Source organism: Catharus ustulatus, chromosome 6, assembly GCF_009819885.2.
Source record: "Catharus ustulatus isolate bCatUst1 chromosome 6, bCatUst1.pri.v2, whole genome shotgun sequence".
NCBI classification, from domain to species: Eukaryota; Metazoa; Chordata; class Aves; order Passeriformes; family Turdidae; genus Catharus; species Catharus ustulatus.
The window spans coordinates 4,658,918-4,676,582 of record NC_046226.1 but is presented as its reverse complement, the minus strand read 5'-3'; the positions used below and the strand labels follow the sequence as shown (position 1 = coordinate 4,676,582).

Here is a 17,665-nt window from a genome sequence, read left to right as displayed (position 1 = left end):
TAAAAGGTAGCATGGGACTGAATCCCACCTGTAAATATACAGGGAATGATGCCTTGGGGTTTAGTTTTTACATTTTTCAGGATCTCTGCTGCTTAGTGTATAACTCTGAAACTTCATGTTAGGTGTCAGTGAGTTCTCTTCACAGGGCAGTGACAAAACAATCACTTCCCAGCTGGAGAATCAAGGACACCCAGTACCCAAAAAGCAGAAACAGCAGCGAGGGAAAGGGGGCAAGGCAGGGGCTGAGACTTCATAGCCTGGGGCTGGGGTTGGATAACTGACCCCAAGATGAACAAAAACTTATAAAAGTGTGAAACTCCTGACCAGGATCCATCCTGGATTTGATTGGGGTGTAGCCCTGGGCAGGCTCTTGCACTGCCCAAGGTGAATCCTTTCAATAAATTCCAATTTTATCCCTTTTGCTCTGTCCAGTCTCTGTTCCAGATCAGCCTTTCCAGGCACCAGTCAAACCCCACAGGCATCCCTCAAACCCAGCAGTGGTTTTAGGGGCGCTTGGTGCCAGGAAGAGCTGAAATGTTTGTTGGTGTGAGTTCAGAGATCCCCACAGGGTTTGTGCAGCTCAGCTCTGGTGTCTGGGACAGCACAGTTAGCACAGTTTGTCCCACAGATACCTGTAAATGGGTTAATTGTACTTGGGGTTTTTTTGGGTTTTTTTTGGTTTTTTTTTTTTCTTTTTTTGGTTTGGTTTTACTAGAGTTAGGATTAAAAATACAAAGGAGACAATTTTTTTGTGTTTGGACTTGCTTGTTTTATTTACAGTACAGAGAGTTTTGTAACACTTCTAGCTACTAGTTAAAAGCGAGCAAAGTGGAGCTGAATCTAGTTAGTTACAAGGTCTTTTAAACAGTTTCATAAAGAGCTAACACTTCTATTATTTATATTTTTGACCTAATAGCTAAATCCTTGTGACCCATAGTGCAGCATTATTTAACCAAAATCTCTCAAATTATGAAGAAGGAAGAAGACACAGAGAGACAATGCCCAAGAATCTTTATCTTGTCTCATACTTATTTACTGTATTGTAAAAACCCTAAATTCAAAACCCTTCACCATGTGAAATTGCACATTTTTATTCTAACTACACACCAGTGATTCTAATTCTGTTCCTTAAATTTGGAAGCCTTTTTCAAGGCTTCAAGTCAAAGGCAGTGCTCTTTTGAGGGTCAGTGTCAGAAAGCACAGAAAGCTCAAAACTCCCAGGCTTTTGGGTTCCAACATTTAATGCCAATCATTAAATTTGTTGGATTTACATTCTGCTGTATTCTAGTTCATCATAACTTTACCAAATTTTAACTGTTTGGACCAGGATTTTTCCATGGTGCTTGCCCCAGACTTTTAAAGAAAACTGTGGCTGAAGAAGTTCACCTGCTCCAGTGGATGAATCACAGGAAGAATGAATCATTAATAAATTTTTTACTGGAGGCTTCTGAGAAAAAAAAAGAATTGTACAGCAAATTTTTAGACTTGAGAGGGATCAGAAAAACTCTGGAAGAGGTGTATCAGTGCTCTGGAAAAGCCTGGAAAGCATTCTTTAACAAACCTGGCTCTTCAGCTGCTGCTTCTGGGTAGTTCTATTTGGATAGTGGTGTGTAAATCAACAGCACACAAATGCCATCATAAAAAGCTTGTTAAAGCTGCAAAGCCAAGGTTCATGAGTGAATAAAGGTTTTTCATCTTCAGCAGGATGCAGCTTTGACAGGGAGCCTCCAAGGAGGGCTCAGAGCCCCTTGCAGAGCCTGAAGGGGCTGCAGGAGAGCTGGAGAGGGACTGGGGACAGGGATGGAGGGACAGGATACAGGGAATGGCTGCACTGCCAGAGGGCAGGGATGGATGGGATGTTGGGAATTGGGAATTCCTGGATGTGAGGGTGGGCAGGCCCTGGCACAGGGTGCCCAGAGAAGCTGGGGCTGCCTCTGGATCCCTGGAAGTGTCCAAGGCCAGGCTGGACAGAGCTTGGAACAGCCTGGGATAGTGGAAGATGTCCCTGCATGACAGGGAGTGGAACAAGATGAGCTTTCAGGTCCCTGTAACCCAGCCCAGTGTGTGATTCTCTGAAAGCTGGTGGATATGAACATTTTCAGCACACACAAACCCAGGAGCTGAGTGAGGCAGGGTGGCTCTCACTGCTCTGAGTCCCTGTGCTGCTCCAGGAGCTGTGCCAGGGCAGAGGCAGGGAGAAGCTGATCCCACTTGTGCCATTTCCATAAACAAACTTTGCATTTCCTCTCCCAGAGCAGACACAGCTTCTGAACACAGTGTGATCCAGTAAATATTTAATCATACAACACATTGTGACAGCCAGATCACAGCAATGTCCTGCTGACACCTTTTAGGATAATGGGAGGTTTTGTACCTTGGCTTGGTTTTAACATCTTGTGCCTGTCTGGGGCCACTGAGGGAGAAACAAAGAATGTGTAGATGTCAATGTGTGTTGGGAATGCCCCACAGAAGATCTGAGTTCACAGGGAAATGCCAAGGCACAGGGGCAGTGCCTTTGCCAGCCTCAGCAGGGCACTGCTCACTGTGGACAGATAAAGTGGGAAACAGCTTAAAAAGGGCAAGGGAAAAGGAAAAGGAGGAACCAGACCTAATGCCACGGGGAGGGGAATGTCAAAGGGGTTGCTAAGGTCAGGGAAGGACTTGGGAAGCCCATTTCAGTTCCTGCTCTCTGGGTGAGCATGGTGAGTTGTCTCCCCATCTCCATTTCTTTTCCAAGAGATTGGGGCAGGTTGTGTCAGTCTTGGGGTGCAGCTGGTACAGTTCAGGGACCAGACAGTGCCATGGTAACTATTAAAGTCCACTGGGTTAATTCAAAGTTCACCCAAGCAAAATTTTTATCTGAAAACATAAATGATAATTGTCAGTTTGACATTTGTTTGATTATCCAGCTGTTCAAGTCTTCTCGAGTTGGACAATTCATGCATCAACATTCCCATCAGGTAGGTGTAGTTGTTGTGGAATTAAAAATATGCTGCCTTCCAGGCAGATGCCATTTTCTTTATTATTTATTTGTGCTAGTGAGTAAATTGAAAATTGTGCTTTTTTAAGGGAAAGGAGCTGATGCACCCTTGTGCCATTAAGTTGTCAGAGCTGAGCAGATGAAGCACGAAGCATTTCTGCAAAATTGTTCTCACAAGTCTCATTTGAGGAAAAAAGTTTAACCTGCAAGAGAAAGGGATGAAATCTGTAATGGAACAGGGCAGATTGCTTGGAATATACAGACTGATTGAAAGTAATCAATCTTTTCCTTATTTTGTACACTTTAACCAGCTCTCCTTTGCTGCAGGTTTGGATTGGGTATTAGGAAAAAGTTCTTGAGGATGGTGAGGCCCTGGCACAGGCTGCCCCATCCCTGGCAGTGCCACATTCTCACCACTGCTCTGAGGGTCGTGGTGGAGAGTTATTAAAAGGAAAGGTGAGGGATGAACCTGCATCTGTAGCAAGATGGAGTTGTGGAATGAAGCTGTAAGTGCTGGGTTTGAAATCCAGGCAACATCTGCAGGGATAAGTGATAATGTGCCATGGAAAAACAATTGCTTTAACTGATGATTTAAAAAGAGGATATGATTAAAACAAGCTGATTAGATGAAAGCAAAGTGACAAGGCAGAGCAGCAGGGCATCCAAGAGGGGAGGGGAGAGACCCAACTGATGGCAGTGGGGCATGAATTATTGATTGAAATCTCCAGCTGAAGACTTTGCGTTTTCTTATCTGGAAAGGGAGAGAATGAATGAGAAGGAAACAGAATTATTAAGCAGCTTTATCATCGCACTGGAGTGGATAATTAGGCAATTAGGATTACTAAAAGTTGGCAAAGCAAGAGGCCCTGAGGACTTGTGCTCCTGATTTCAGAGAAGGGTGGAGAGGGAAGCAGGGAAAAGCCTTTGGTGAGAGATTTGATGGTGAAAGGCAGAGCCAGGCTCTGGCACCCAGCACAGAGGGGGCACAGGAGATGTGGATAATGGAGAACTTGTCTGAAGGTGGACAGTCCTTGGAATGTCACAGCTGAGATGAGACAGTCAGGGCTGGCAACACCATCAGCCCTTTCACTGGCATCCCTTACCAGTCCTCATGCACAAACTCTGAATGTTTTCTTTTTCAGTATTATTCTCACAGAACTCTGAACTCAATACATTTTCTTCTACAGACCTTTTTCTTATACAGCACTGTCTCTTTTTCTCATAAACCTGTTAGTTCTGTACACCTCTGTCTCCTTATCTTATAGACACCTCTGTTAATTCTGACTCCATTCTATTATTAGCAGCTTGTACTGATCCCTTTACCTATAAACAGATTCCATGGCTCTGGTTTCCTCTATTTTTCCTACATGGCTGGCCCTGCCCAGCCCTGGACTGTCCCTCATACAACACATTCTCACCTTATCTGGCCCTGAGGTGACCACATGTCCCTTAGCTCCTCTCCACAAAGCTGAATAGCTGGCTGCACATTTTGAAGGGGAAAACTGAGTAAAAAAACTGGGTAAAACTGACTAAAAATAGCACATCTTAATCTTAAGCTATATGTTATTTCAAATTAATTTGCAGAGATGCAGACATTATATAAATCACAAATTTCAGATTATGTATGTAATTTGCAGAAGTGCTCCACGCTCATCTTACTTAGCTCTCCATGAAACCAAGGGATCAGAATTGATCTGAGGCAGAGTTTGGACCAGTCACCATCCTGAGAGTGCTGTGGAAGATGAGCCAGCACTGCAGACACTTGTTATAATTCACACAAGAGACTCTCATAATTTCTTCAGGACATTCAGTGGCCAGAGAAAGGAGGAATAAAGGGGATGATGAAAAATACATGGACTAGAGTATTTCTTACTAATTATTTGCTTGACATTAGTGGCAAGTCACCTGGTGTTCTTGGAGAGTGCTGCATTTTCATGAGAAGGTGCCAGCCACAACCAAGACAGAATATTAATTGTGGCTTCTGTTGCATAATTAGAGTGTGAAACCCAGAATTAACTGATGGTAGCTGCTTAGCACACAGATATCAATTCTCCCTTGAGATAATGCTCTGTTCATATCCACACTCTGTCCTCAGATGGGTAAATCATTGGAGCAGGGAGGGCTCAGTTCTGGTGACACAGTGGCTTGTGATTTCCTCACAAATGTGTTAGAACAGTGCTGTGCATTGCTGACATGAGAAATGTTTGTAATCCATGGCAATCTGATAGCAGCACCACTTTGTGGGTGGTACCACATATGGGTGGCTGTAACAGCAGTGGGAGTTTTGCATCACTTATCTGGTGGTTTGTCTCAGTCTCTTCTGCTTTCATTCAGAGCCAGGATTAAAAAAATACACAAAAGAAACAGATTTTCTCATGTTTGGGCTTGGTTGTTTATTAAATCTTATCAGAAGTACAGAAAGTTCAGCAGCACTTCTAACCACCTGCTAGAAGCAAGGAAAAATAGAGGAAGATCCAGCAGCTACAAGGTCTGTTAAAGCTAAACAGTCCAACAGAGAATTAACACCTATATTATTGATCCTTTTAACCCAATAGTGAAAATCCTATGACCAACCAGAAACTACCCCCTGAAACCATGGAGAAGAAGGAAGATGAACACCAAAAGAGACACCACCCAAAATCCTCCATCTTGTCCCATACCTATTACTATATTCTAAAAATCCCAAATTTAAACCCCTTCACCATGTGAAATCACACACTTCTATTTAACTGCACACCCCTGATTTTAACTCCATCACTCAAATTTGGAGCCTCCTCCAAGGCCTCAGGTCACAGCAGTGTTCTCCAGTGGTCAGTGCAGAAAGCACAGAAAGCTCAACAAGTGGCTTTTTTTTCTTTTGCCTACACTCAGAGTTAGGATTGAAACTCAAGACATGGATTTTTTGTTTGGACTTTGTTGTTTATTAAATCTTTTTTATAGTACAGAGAGTTCTGCAACACTTCTAGCTAACAAGCTAAAAGTGAGAAAATGGTAGATCTAGCTAGCTACAAGGCCTTTTAAAGGCTAACCAATTAAAAAGGCTATCCAATTAAAAGCTAACATCTATATTATTTATACTTTTGACCTAATAACCAAACACCTGTGACCTGCACTGTGGGATTTTCTACCAAACCAAAAACTACCTGAAATACAAAGAAGGAACAAGAAGGAAGAAAAGAAAACACCCAAGAACTTCCATTTTGTCCCATAGCTATTATTAAATGCTAACTCCAAACCCTTCACCATGTGAAATCACACACTTCTATTTAACTACACACCTGTGATTTTAACTCCATCACTCAAATTTGGAGCCCTCTCCAAAGCCTCAGGTCACAGCAGTGTTCTCCTGGTGCCAGAAAGCACAGAAAGCTCAAAACTCCCAGGTTCCAGCAGTAATCCAGTGCTCCTTGACTTGTCCTGGCCCCAGCCTGACAGGTCTGGAATTTGGCTCTCTGCTCCTTCCCTGTGCAGTCCTGCCAGAACACTGAAGGCTTTCTGACCTCCTGCCTCAATCTCATTAATTTGGGGCCATTATTTCCCTCCAGCAGAGGTCAGAGGCTGTGGCTGCATTAGAGCATCCCCTTGAGAGGCATCTAGTCAGGGAGAAATCACCTTGGGTTGTTTTTCCTGTGGCCTGGGTTGATTCCCCAAGGCACCTCTGCATGGCTGAAAACAAGGCTGGCTTTAATAACAAACAAATGTGTAATAGCAAATAAAATTGGTGCTATTGCTTTGGTGGGCCCCAGTGGGCGTGCTACTGTTGTTTTGTGGAGCAAAGCCAGAACCTGTGTTCATTAAAAATAGGTAATAGAATATTCTTAGCTCAGCCCCTGCCTCTGCCTTGGCAGAAATACCCTGGAGTTAATTGTTCAGCTGCAGGAAAGTGGGTCGGCTATTGATGAGATCACTGCTCCCCTGTACTTGTGGTGAAAGATGTAAAAATAGGATTTGTGCTCAGCTGGGGCTTGGGCAGCCAAGCACAGCGTGCACACACTGCAGGTGCACGTGTGGCTGTCCAGGTGTGCACAGGGGATGCTGTCCCCAAGCCCTCCTGGCACTGTCACAGCTGGAAACCCAGCCCAGGGCAGCCTTGGGTTCCCTTCCTCTCTGGGATTTCACTGGGAGTCACATCCAGGCTTGGGCTGGCAGAGCAGGATTGTGCTGGCAAATTCATAAATTGAGTTTTTTATGGTTTAGTCTATGCAGGCCAGGACTAGTGGTGGGAAGAGCTGATTAAACAAGACCTCTTGTTCTCTTCCAGTGCTGTGTGTGTGTCCCTCTCCTGGATAATTAATCTTTTTTCTCAGCTTTCATCAGAGATAAGTGCACCTGTGCCTCTTTCACACGTGTTCACCTTCAGCTGATTTGGGATCCTTCTGTTTGGAAGGTGTTATGTTGCTAACACTTCAAAGGGAGTATTCAAATCGCTTTGAACTTGTGTAATATCAGATTTAACATAGAACAGCCGTTTGCTGCTGGCCCTGCTGTGCCCCCTCCCCACTCACAGACTTCCAGAAGGATGCTCTGAGTGCTGCAGGTGCACATGCAGACACTGATATTGCTAATTCAAGCTTTGAAGGGATGTTTTATAACAAAGCAGGCTTGGAAACCGGGTCTAATTCTGTAAACTCTGTGTTACATTTGGCATTTAACACAGCCTGGAAGAAATATCCCTCAGAAGGACATTGCTGCATCCAAGAGTCCCCTTGTGCCTGCAGCACTGTCCTCCTGGAGAGATGAGAATCCTTGAAAAACAAACACTTGCTGAGCCCTAAAAAAACAACATTTAAGTGTTTATTGCTTCCTACCTGTGAGCAGGAATTTGTTAAATCCCAGTGGATCCCTGGGGGCAGTGCTGACACACCCAGTACCCACTGCTGAGCCCCTGCATCTCTCTGAGATCAGTGAATATTTCATCCCAAAGCACCTGCCATTACAGAATTTTAATTCTCATATTTCACAGGACTTATTTAACTGTTAGGAGCAGGAAGTTGCAGTGCTGGCAGTATGAACTTGCTTGGTTTAGTGATTTAGCACCTCCAGTGCTATCCCAGCCCTCTGGAGGCTTCCCAGAGCAGGCAGTGGCTGCTCCAGAAAATCAGGGCAATAAAAGGCAGTGAATAATAAATTTTTGGCCATCATTACAGGCTGTAACAAATGCAGGGAAGGATATCCACACAGAGGAGGGCAGTGGAAGGGGATAACTGCACTGTAAGGTTTTCTCCTGCTCAGACACCCCATGTGTGTATGAGAAGTGATGGTCAAAAACCCACAACCTGAAATATTGTTTTTTATATTCCTTTTTAAATCACTCTGAAGATGTGAATTGCTCAAGCAAAGGTGAGCAACTTGCCTGCCAACTCACTCCAAGAGTTTCTTGCCTTGATTTGCTGCATTTGCTTTTTCTCATGAATGAGAAAAGAGGAAATCTAATGTTCAGCCTTATCAGCTTGTCAATTTAATTGCTGTCTATTTGAATGTTATCACTATCATTTGTTGCTAATTAATGAAAGTAACAGGATTACAGCTTTTATTCTTATTTTTCAGTGAGAAGCTGGATGGAGAAGCTGAAAGATAAGGTAGGAGACTCAGTGTTCAAGTTCCTTTCAAAGCAAAGCCACTTTTACTGGCAGGAATAAATAAATTCTTCCCAATGCAGTTCTTTATCTCTACACAGACAGTTGAGAAAGGGCTCAGAATTTTCTCTGGGAGGCAAATGAAGCAGGTGCTGCTGGTACAGAGTGGTGTGGATGCACAGTAAATCCCTGATGGGTTGTAACTAAGGGCAGGAGGGACAGAAGTGATTGATTGATTGATTTCCCTGCACCAGAAAATGACCTTGTCAGATAACCTGAGTTACCTTTTTTATTTCCCCTTAACTTATCAGGGAATAGTTTTGGTTGGAAAGGACCTTTGGAAGTCCAGCTAGTCCAGCCCCTCTGCACTGAGCAGGGATATTTTCCACCAGATCAGGATCAGGTTGCTTAGGACCCTGTCCAACCTGACCAGGGTAAAGAACTTAGTTCCACCCCTTTTCCCTGAGTGCTAAGCTCAGTTCTGGATCCAAATCAAGAGATTTTGGTGCTGCTCTCTGGTGAGAGGCTGCCTGCCATGCCAGTGCCTCTGGGTGAGCCCTATGCTACCTCCACATGCTGCAATGATCAAACACAGTCAAATGCAAGGTAACAGAGCCTGATCATCCTCCCTGGCATCACAGGGGCTGGTCCACGGCATCAAGAGCTGTGCCAGCCACAGGCACTGATGGTTCTTTAAGCTCTGCTGCCCTGGAGCAAATATTGACATTTCAGGATGGTTGGGAAGCCTTCCAAGTGTTGTTGCTCAGTGCAGAGCCATGAAGCTGGAAATGAGGTGACAGAAAGAATATTTCGTGACTCAATGGGTCTTGAACAGGATCAGAGAGAGTAGAAACAAAAACCATCAAAGGAGTGAGAATGATCTCTGGAAACATCTCTAAGCTTAGGCAGGCTCACCCAACCAGCCCAGCCTTCCCATGTGCTCCACACCCAATGTCAGCAGCACTTTTACCATCAAGGCAGAGCAGGGAACAGGGTCTGGTGTGTGTTTTCCAGGCTGGGAATGGGAGGGTTTGAGGTTCCTGCCCGGCCCTTGTTGAGCTGCCTTTCTGCCTGCACTAGGGAGGAGACAAGTCTAGAGCCAGCTCTGCTCACAGCAGAGCTCCTTGGGCTGGGATTCATCCAGAGCAGATGCTGAAAGGACAGAGAATGGTTTTCCCAGCGAAGGTAAAGACAGCCAGAGGCTGGCTGTGTGCCTGCAGAGATTGCAGCATGCACAGCTCACCTGCTCCTGCCAGCACAGCACCAGCACCAGCCTGGGGACATCAGCTCTCCTCACTGAAGCTCTCACCTCTCCTCTTGTCACCTTGCTGGCCACCTGTGTCCTTCCCTGTGGCAGAGGGGCTGCATGTTCCTGTCTGCAGCAGAGCTCTGCAGAGTCTGAACCTCGTGGGGCAGTGCCCAGCACAAGCACTGGTGGGACTGGGGATCCTCTGGTGTCCACTCCTGAGCCACCCCCTCCTTTGGGGAACAGCAGATCTTTCACCTGGATCACATTTTCTCCCTAGAAAAACCCAACAAAAACCACTCCCCCCCTCTCCACTCCCAACCAGTTGCTGGTGTAGCAAATCACCTGCAAATAAATCTGTTCACCCCCTTCCCTCCTGTTCCTAGTTGAGTTTTTCAGCACCAGTCTTTTGTGCCCCTCTGATTTACCCCTATCCTCTGTTTTACAATCCCTCCCCCCAGAAGGATTCCAGCCATCCCTAAGAGATGTGTCCTTCCCTGACCCTCAGGTGTGGGGACAGGGACAGATGGATGTCTGGTCTCCTGTGCAAGTGCTGCATTTGGTGTGCCAAATAATGGACATGAAGTTCTCCTCAGGTTCTCATGGTGTTATCTCAAAGCCCAGCAGGGCCAGGAAGGTGATGAGCATGGATTGGGTGGATTAAAAGCATCCCTAAAGTTACATCTTCACCCTGAAGGGGTGAAAAATGTGGCTTTGGCCTGTGAGATGGGGTTTTCTGTCAAGAGAGTGCAAAGCCCTCAGAAGTTGTGCTGCAAGACATAGAAGGGCTAGATTTGCATTACATCACAGGTTTTTGGGGTACAAAACATTGATCTGGGGAAAACCTGTGAAAGGCCATGGGCTGGTCAGGCACGACAAAGGCTCACAGACAGGCTGAGGAGCTCATTGTGGTTTCTGACATGGAAACCTCAGCTGGGCAGCAGCTAAAAGCCATTTACAGCCTCCCCTCACTGCCCATGCCAGCAGCAAAGTTCCAGAAATAGAAAACCCCACACTGCACTAATTAGGTCACCCCATTAAGGCGCCTTAATTGTCCACACAGACACAGCCTTCAGCTGTGTCCTCACTAACCTCCTTTTGTGGGAGCTGGGCTCAGGGCTGCAGCCCCTTCCCAGCACCTGAGCTGAGCAGGGCTGGGTTTTCTGGGAGGTTGTTCAGGGGATCTGGACAATACAGCTGCAGATCCCTCAAGCTTTGGGACCCAGACACAGAGCTGTTACTATTTCAATCACTGAGCAGGGTCTGGAGGGGCTTGGGGGAACAAACCAGCCCTCCTTGGTGCTGTGCCTGCCAGATGAAAGCAGTTATTTTCATTCTCCAGGTGAGTGTACAAAGGCAGGCTAGTGCACCTGAATAGCCTTTTTTTTTTTTTTTCCCCTCCCACTCATGGATTATGGAAGAGAAGCAATTATGGTGTGTGTGCTGTGTTGTATTTTGAGAGCACAGATGAAGACAAGTGATTGTAAGCAATGGGCTGAGTCTCACTAGGAGCTGTCTGATAATCCTCAGAATTGGTGCCTGTGTCCCTTGGCAGGTGTAAAATCTATTTTGGGGGTTGTAGCAGGCAAGGGGTGAAGCTGTAGTGGCACAGCAGAGGATTCTGGCTGCACTGTGAGGAGAGGCAGAGCTGCAGAAGGGTGAGCCAGGCTGTGCCTGCCTCCCTTGCCACACTGAGCCCACCAGCCCAAATTAGGTGAGGATTCTGGCACTTTAAAACTTGTTTGTATTCATTTGAAGCAGTAAAACATAAAATAACAAGCACTTGGGAAATTTTCTCAAGGGTTTAAAGTGTTTAGATGTGTAATTTTAGATTAGTCATGCTGCCTGTATTATTATTATTTTTAAATGGGCAGTGCAAACGTGGATCACAGGGATTGAATTAGGGCTGGTTTACTTTTGCTGTGCTCCCCTTAAGGCCAGCTGAAGGTGTGTGAGCCTTCCCTTTGTCATTGTCCTGCTGCCATGCAGGGGACCCTTCCCTGCAAAACCAAAGAGTTTGGCTCAAAGATTTTGAGTACAAAGCCGAGGAGTGGCTCGAGATCACCTTCCTTTGGCAGCCAAGGTTTTCCTTCCCACCTGCATCCCTAGTGAGACACTCCACCCAAATTTCACGATTATAAGCCGCACCATTTTGACTAAAATTTTGGTCCGAACCCAAAGTGCGGCTTATAATCAGGTGCGGCTTATATATGGACAAAGAATGAAAAGTTGCTGTTTTAGTTTGGAGGACAGGTGTCTGCTGAAAAAGGCAGGAGCTTCTCTTTGAAATGGAGAATGTAAATCCCCTCCCTCCAAATTATTATCATTTTGAAATCAAGGGGCTCTCAGGCAAAGATATGGGAATTAGGAATAACAGTTCTTTACTAGGGAAATTAAAATAGAAATACAGGACTACAAAGAAACAAACCCCAAACCCTGACACAGTCAGAGTACAACCTGACACCCGTCAGGCAGGGTGTTGGCAGCAGTCCCATTCCATGGTGGCTGCATCCTCCTGCAGTGACAGATGTGGCTCAGTTGGAGCAGTGCTCCTGTACAAGGTGCAGTTTCCCTCCGGAGCTCCAGTGGGGATGTGGAGAAATCCGGTTTTCCTCTGGAGTCCAGTGGAGAAAGGGGCTCCCTTAGTGTCCCAAACCCTCTGTTTTTATCTTGGTAAGAAATGTTGGGCTCTTCCCCCTGGCTGGAGCAACTCCCAATGGGATGCAGTAATTTTATCAGTGCCACAGTGGGACTCAATGGCCATGAGCAGAAAATGACTGGCTGGAGGAAGGATGGGTTGTGAAAAGATAAAGAACAATGCCCTGCCTGGTTTCAATGGATGGCCCATTAGCAGAATATCTCCCAGGGAGATCAGGATCACTGCCCCCACCCTGAACACGTAGCGATAGAATAGATACCTTTTATCACACTCTATTGTAACATGCAGCTTATAATCGTGAAATTACTGTACTCCATCTCCTCAAGGCAAGCAAGCACTGCAGGGTCTGAGCTGTCACCATGGAATATCTGCCAGGAAAAGCTGAGTTGTGGTGCTGACCAGCTTGCTCCTGGAGTGGGGCTGGCTGGGGCTTCTGGAATCAGGAATTATCTGTGCAGGCAGGTGATGGGGGCTCAAACCCAATGAACTTTGAGGAGAACACAGCAGGGATGTATTGCAGTGCTGGGCTGGTGAAAATGACTGTGAGAGGATGGTTTGGGCAGTGTTGCTCTGCTCCTCTGTTCCCTGCAGGCAGGATACATGTCGGGGATGCTGGTTCCTGTGGGAGTTGGGATCGCTGGAGCCCTGTTCATCCTGGGAGCGCTCTACAGCATAAAGATCATGAACCGCCGCAGGAGAAACGGCTCCAAGAGACACAAAAGGAAGGTAGGGAGCTGCCCAGGGAGGGGATGGAAGCTGTGATGGAAGCTGTGAACCCTGCTGGCTGTAAAGGCAGCCCAGCCTGGGTAGGGTCTGTCTGAGCTGCAGCGTCTGGGGCACCTCGGTTACGGGATGGGGGCACCCAAATTCTCCTCCTTTCGTTCCTTTTTGCACCTCTCTGATGTTTGTTTTCCTCCCCCAGCAGAGGGAATTTAACAGCATGCAGGACCGAGTGATGCTCTTGGCCGACAGCTCTGAAGATGAATTTTGAGTGGACCTGCAGTGCCCTTGGGAGAGCCTGTGACTTTTCAGAGGAGGGAGGGAGAGGGGGAGAAGAAGAACAAGCGACTTTTCTGCTGCACTGCTGCCCCGGGCAGGGGTGGTGACCCCAGTGACAGTGACAATGACAATGCTATGCTCTACGTGTGCCACCCGTGATGTTTGTTTTGATACAGTAGTGGAGATGTCACACTCGCCCCCGGCGCCTCATTCAGAGCCACAGCTGGAGCTGCTCCGTGTGGATGATTATTTTCCTCTTGCCCTGGTGTACTGTTTTGGTCCTGGCTGGCAGTAATCTAATCATAACAATAGCTCTCACCCATCCCAGGAATGGAAATCTTTACTGTGAATGACTTCTGTCCAGTTCATTTTTAAATGTTACATTACTTGAGCTAGAGTTCATTAGTGCTAAGATTAACTGCTCTGCTTAATTAATGAGTTGTAAGCCTGAACTGTATCCCTGGCTGCCTGAGAAGTGCCCGTGTACAGGGTTCTTGGTACAGTTTGAAGCACATTTCTCCCCTGGGTACCCCCACTCTCACCCCTTTCTCCTTCAGCTCTGCTCCACACTGCTTGGAGACACACAGGAATGGCCTCAGCACTCAATTCCACCACGACATTCCTTGTCCATTTTCAACCAGCACTGTTACAGCACAATAAATACCAGCTCACCTACTGACGGGTGGTCTTGCTTTCGGTCAGGGTGCAAGGAGTGAGAGGAGAGGCAGGTCACAGACTTCCCCAGCTTCTGCCTCCTCTGCAAGGACACCAGCTCCAGCTTCATCTCTTTTCATTCCCACAGGGATGGCTGTGGAGCCTCTGTACCCCTTTACCCCGCTGGGAAATGCATTTTCAGCCCCTGAAAGCTGTGAGAAACAGCAGCACCTTTGGGGGATCTGGATGGGAGAATGGTTTGGTTGGAAGGGACTTTGAAGGGACCTGGCTCCAACCCTGACACCTTCCACTAGCCCAGGTTGCTCCAAGCCTCGTCCAGTCTGGCCTGGAAAACTTCCAGGGATGGGGCAGCCACAGAGTCCCTGCTCTGCAAACCATGGAACAGAGAAAGGCACTAAGGGATGGGTCACTGTGGAGGGATTTGTGGCTAACAATGGGAAAACAGCAAGAGCTGGAGAGAGGTCAGCTGTGAGGGTGAGATGACCACAGTGGGAACCCTTGGCTGTAGGGAAAAGGAAATAGGAAAAATTCATAGCACAGATGGATGGATGCAGGGTGTTGTGGAGGTGCCCTGTTAGTCCTGAGGGAGACACAGGCATAGAGCAGGGGACAATAAGGCAGCTTTGCCCAGAAATGCTGTCAAAATAGCCAGGAAAAGGGCTGCACTATTGATCTCTGCATCCCACTGTGGAATTACTTCAGTCTGACATGTAAAACATTCATGTTTCTGAGGTGGGAATCGCTGTTCTGTGGGGAATCATCCTTCCTGCAAGAACACATCCTGTTACCAGAGAACTGACCAGAAAAGTAGGGGCAGACACATCTGCTGAGATTAAAGGCTCAGTGGGATTTAGAGGAGTGGGAGGGAGGAGAGGTTGAGGAGGGGCAGGAGCAGGATTTTGTTCCCTGTGAAGGTGGAAGGGCAGATAGTGAGCAGATGTCTTTTGGAAGTGCCAGTAGGATTGCAAGGCAGAGATACCATTGAGAAGCCCCTCCTGGGCTGAGCTCTCTCTGAGGGTCAGGGACATGAAGCCATCAGAGGTGATGGTCAGCCCTGAACATCCCCAGAGCCCAGGCACCCCTGTGAGCCTGGGACACCCACCTGGACAAGGACAGCTGGCACAACCTGGTGTCAAAATGCTGCTCTAAAGCTCAGTCTTCCAGTCCAACAGCTGTGTGTGGTACCTCAGTCCTTCATCCTGCTGGGTGCAGGGGAGACAACATTTGGGGGGGTCTTCCTACCCTAATCCCTCCAGGAGAGGCTTCCCCAGCCAGGGCTCCACAGTGCAGCTCTTCTTTTTTTTTAATTCCTGAAACTTCATCCAGGAGGATTTTGCCTTGCTAAAAGCAGCCCCACATCTTTAAGAGGCACTGACTGGCAATGCACCATTAAATCCAAAATTAAAGCCTCTTTCTCACATAGTAAGTGATCACCCCAAGTTAAGATGAAGTTTTCCCTCCAGATTGATCTCTCCCTATTTCCTTCTCATTCCTAAGTCTATTGGAGCTTGGAGATGCTTGGGAAGTCTTAACAGTGCATCATTCCTGGCTCTTGCATTATTGGGAATTGGGAAATATTGTCCCTTGGGGTCTTTGATGATTTATTCCTGGTAAGGCATGGTGGGGATTACAAAGTGGATAAAATAAAATATCTGATAAAATATCTGCTAAAACACAGAGCTGCTGGGTCAGGCAGGAGGAGGAGGAGGGATGGCTGAGGAAGGCTGCTGGTTTAAGTAGCCCAGCTCTGGCAGCTCAGGAGGCTCCTTATGGATGGGTTGTCATTTTGTTGTTTTGGGAGGGTGGGTGGGGAGGGGCTGTGGCCTTTTGTTGTGCTAATAAATGCCCAGTTTGGGAAACACTGCCTTTCTGCTGGGGCAATCAGTTTCCCTGTCTCTCTTCTCCCTCTCCAGCATACTGAACTTGAGGAATCAAAGGCAACACTGCCAGTCAGGATGATGGAATTGGGGTTTTACTGCATCTGTGGGGGCCCTGGTGTCCTCAGAGCCAGAGTTCCCTCAGAGAGGACATGGCAGGGGATGCTGGAGGTCAGCAAGAAGGGAGGCTCAGTTGCTTGCACAGTTCAGTGTGGGCCCACTGGTCTCTGCTGGAGACAGGTGGATTTCCCAAAGGTTTTTCTTGTGATCTGTCTGCACTGCCAGGCCTGACCCTGGCTCTGAAATCCTTCACCCAAAGCTGGGACCTGACCAGTGCTGATGCCATTTGGAATGGAGGTTTCTGTGGAATAGCTGGTTTGGTCATCCCTCCCATGACTTCAGCTTAACCTGGAAGCCAGGTGGACAGTCAGAGCCAGCCTTGGCTGGGGGGAAGCTGTGGGAGCCTTTGGAGCTCAGCCAGAGTTTCCTGCAGTGCCCTTGGCATCAGTGCAGAGCCTGCAGGTCCTTACAGCCAAGCACCACCCAGCCCCTTCCCTGCTCATTCAAGGCCAGCACACTTCGTTTTGGGCTCTTAAAAATATTCTCTGCACAGCTCCTGGAGTGGGATTCACTCCCTTGACAGATCAGGTGGGAGCAGGGAAGGTTCAGGTGGGAGCAGGGAAGGTTCAGGTGGGAGCTGCAGCTCCAGTTGCCCGACACTGCTGATTTAAAATCTTCATCTCTGCCTTGCCACACCAGCAGATTCTTCTGGAAGAGGCAGGGCAAGGAAAGCAGCCAAGAAGGGCCCTCCTCATCCTCAGTGCTGGGTGAGCTGCAAGCCCCTGAGAGCTGAGGGTGGTGACATTGGCACAGCAATGTCACTGCAGAACAGCCACCCCTGCACTCGGCACAGCACGAGCCACTCTCCTCCCTTCTGCATCCTGAGAGCACAAGCCAGAATTTCAGACAACAGCTTTGGCATCTCCAGCCCCATTTCTGACAGGAGGAACTCCTGCCCCCATGGAAGGCACCTCCACCACTCAGCTGCTGGTTCCTAAAGGTGTCTCTGAGGCCAGATGCTCACCCTGGTGAGGTGATGTGAGCAGTCCTGCTGCTTCCCTGTGGTTTTCTGTCTTGGGCAGGAGCAGCTCCTCATCCTGTAGCTATGGAATGTAGCACTTTGTTAAATGGAAACGTTGGGAAATAAAAAGCTGTCCATCAGAGCTGAGTTTAAGTGCCTCGTGTCCCTGATCTGTGGCTCGTTCAGTGTCTCAGGCAGAGCTGGGAAGTGATGCTTGGAAGATTTGAGTGCTGTGTTTCCTTCTCCAGGCTGCAAGGACTCAGGCTGGGCTTGCAGGGGTCACAGGAGCCGTGGGTAGGATTTACCTGGAGCAGGTGTTTGCCATAGGGTGTGATGTCAACACCCCAAAGTCCCTTGGTTTGCAGGAATGAGCCCCAGCAATGACATCTCTGTGCACAGCAGGACATTTTTTCTTTCTGTTGTGTCCTGTTTCTGATTTGTCTGTGCCCAGATCTCAATACCCCAGTGAAGGATGTCTGCCTGCCCTTCTCCCACCTCCCTCCACTGACAAGAACTGTTTGTTACTGTGTGTATTTTCTCGAATGGAAAACGGGCTTGTTCAAAACAAGAAA

At 47.5% G+C, this 17,665-nt stretch overlaps 1 protein-coding gene across 2 annotated transcripts in view; it reads left to right on the top strand.

Annotated features, from left to right (window-relative positions):
* ARMH4 (armadillo like helical domain containing 4) overlaps positions 1-17,240 on the top strand; it is a 53,837-nt gene extending 36,597 nt beyond the window's left edge. Inside the window, exons 6-8 of one of the 2 annotated variants that reach the window (XM_033062513.2) lie at positions 8,528-8,559; positions 13,053-13,187; positions 13,387-17,240. In XM_033062513.2, coding sequence (XP_032918404.1) covers positions 8,528-8,559; positions 13,053-13,187; positions 13,387-13,452 — 233 coding nt within the window. In that variant the 3' untranslated portion in view covers positions 13,453-17,240. Of the gene's footprint in view, positions 1-8,527; positions 8,560-13,052; positions 13,188-13,383 lie in introns of both variants that reach the window. The other variant, XM_033062512.1, reaches the window with a different exon arrangement.
* Positions 17,241-17,665: the final 425 nt, after the last annotated feature.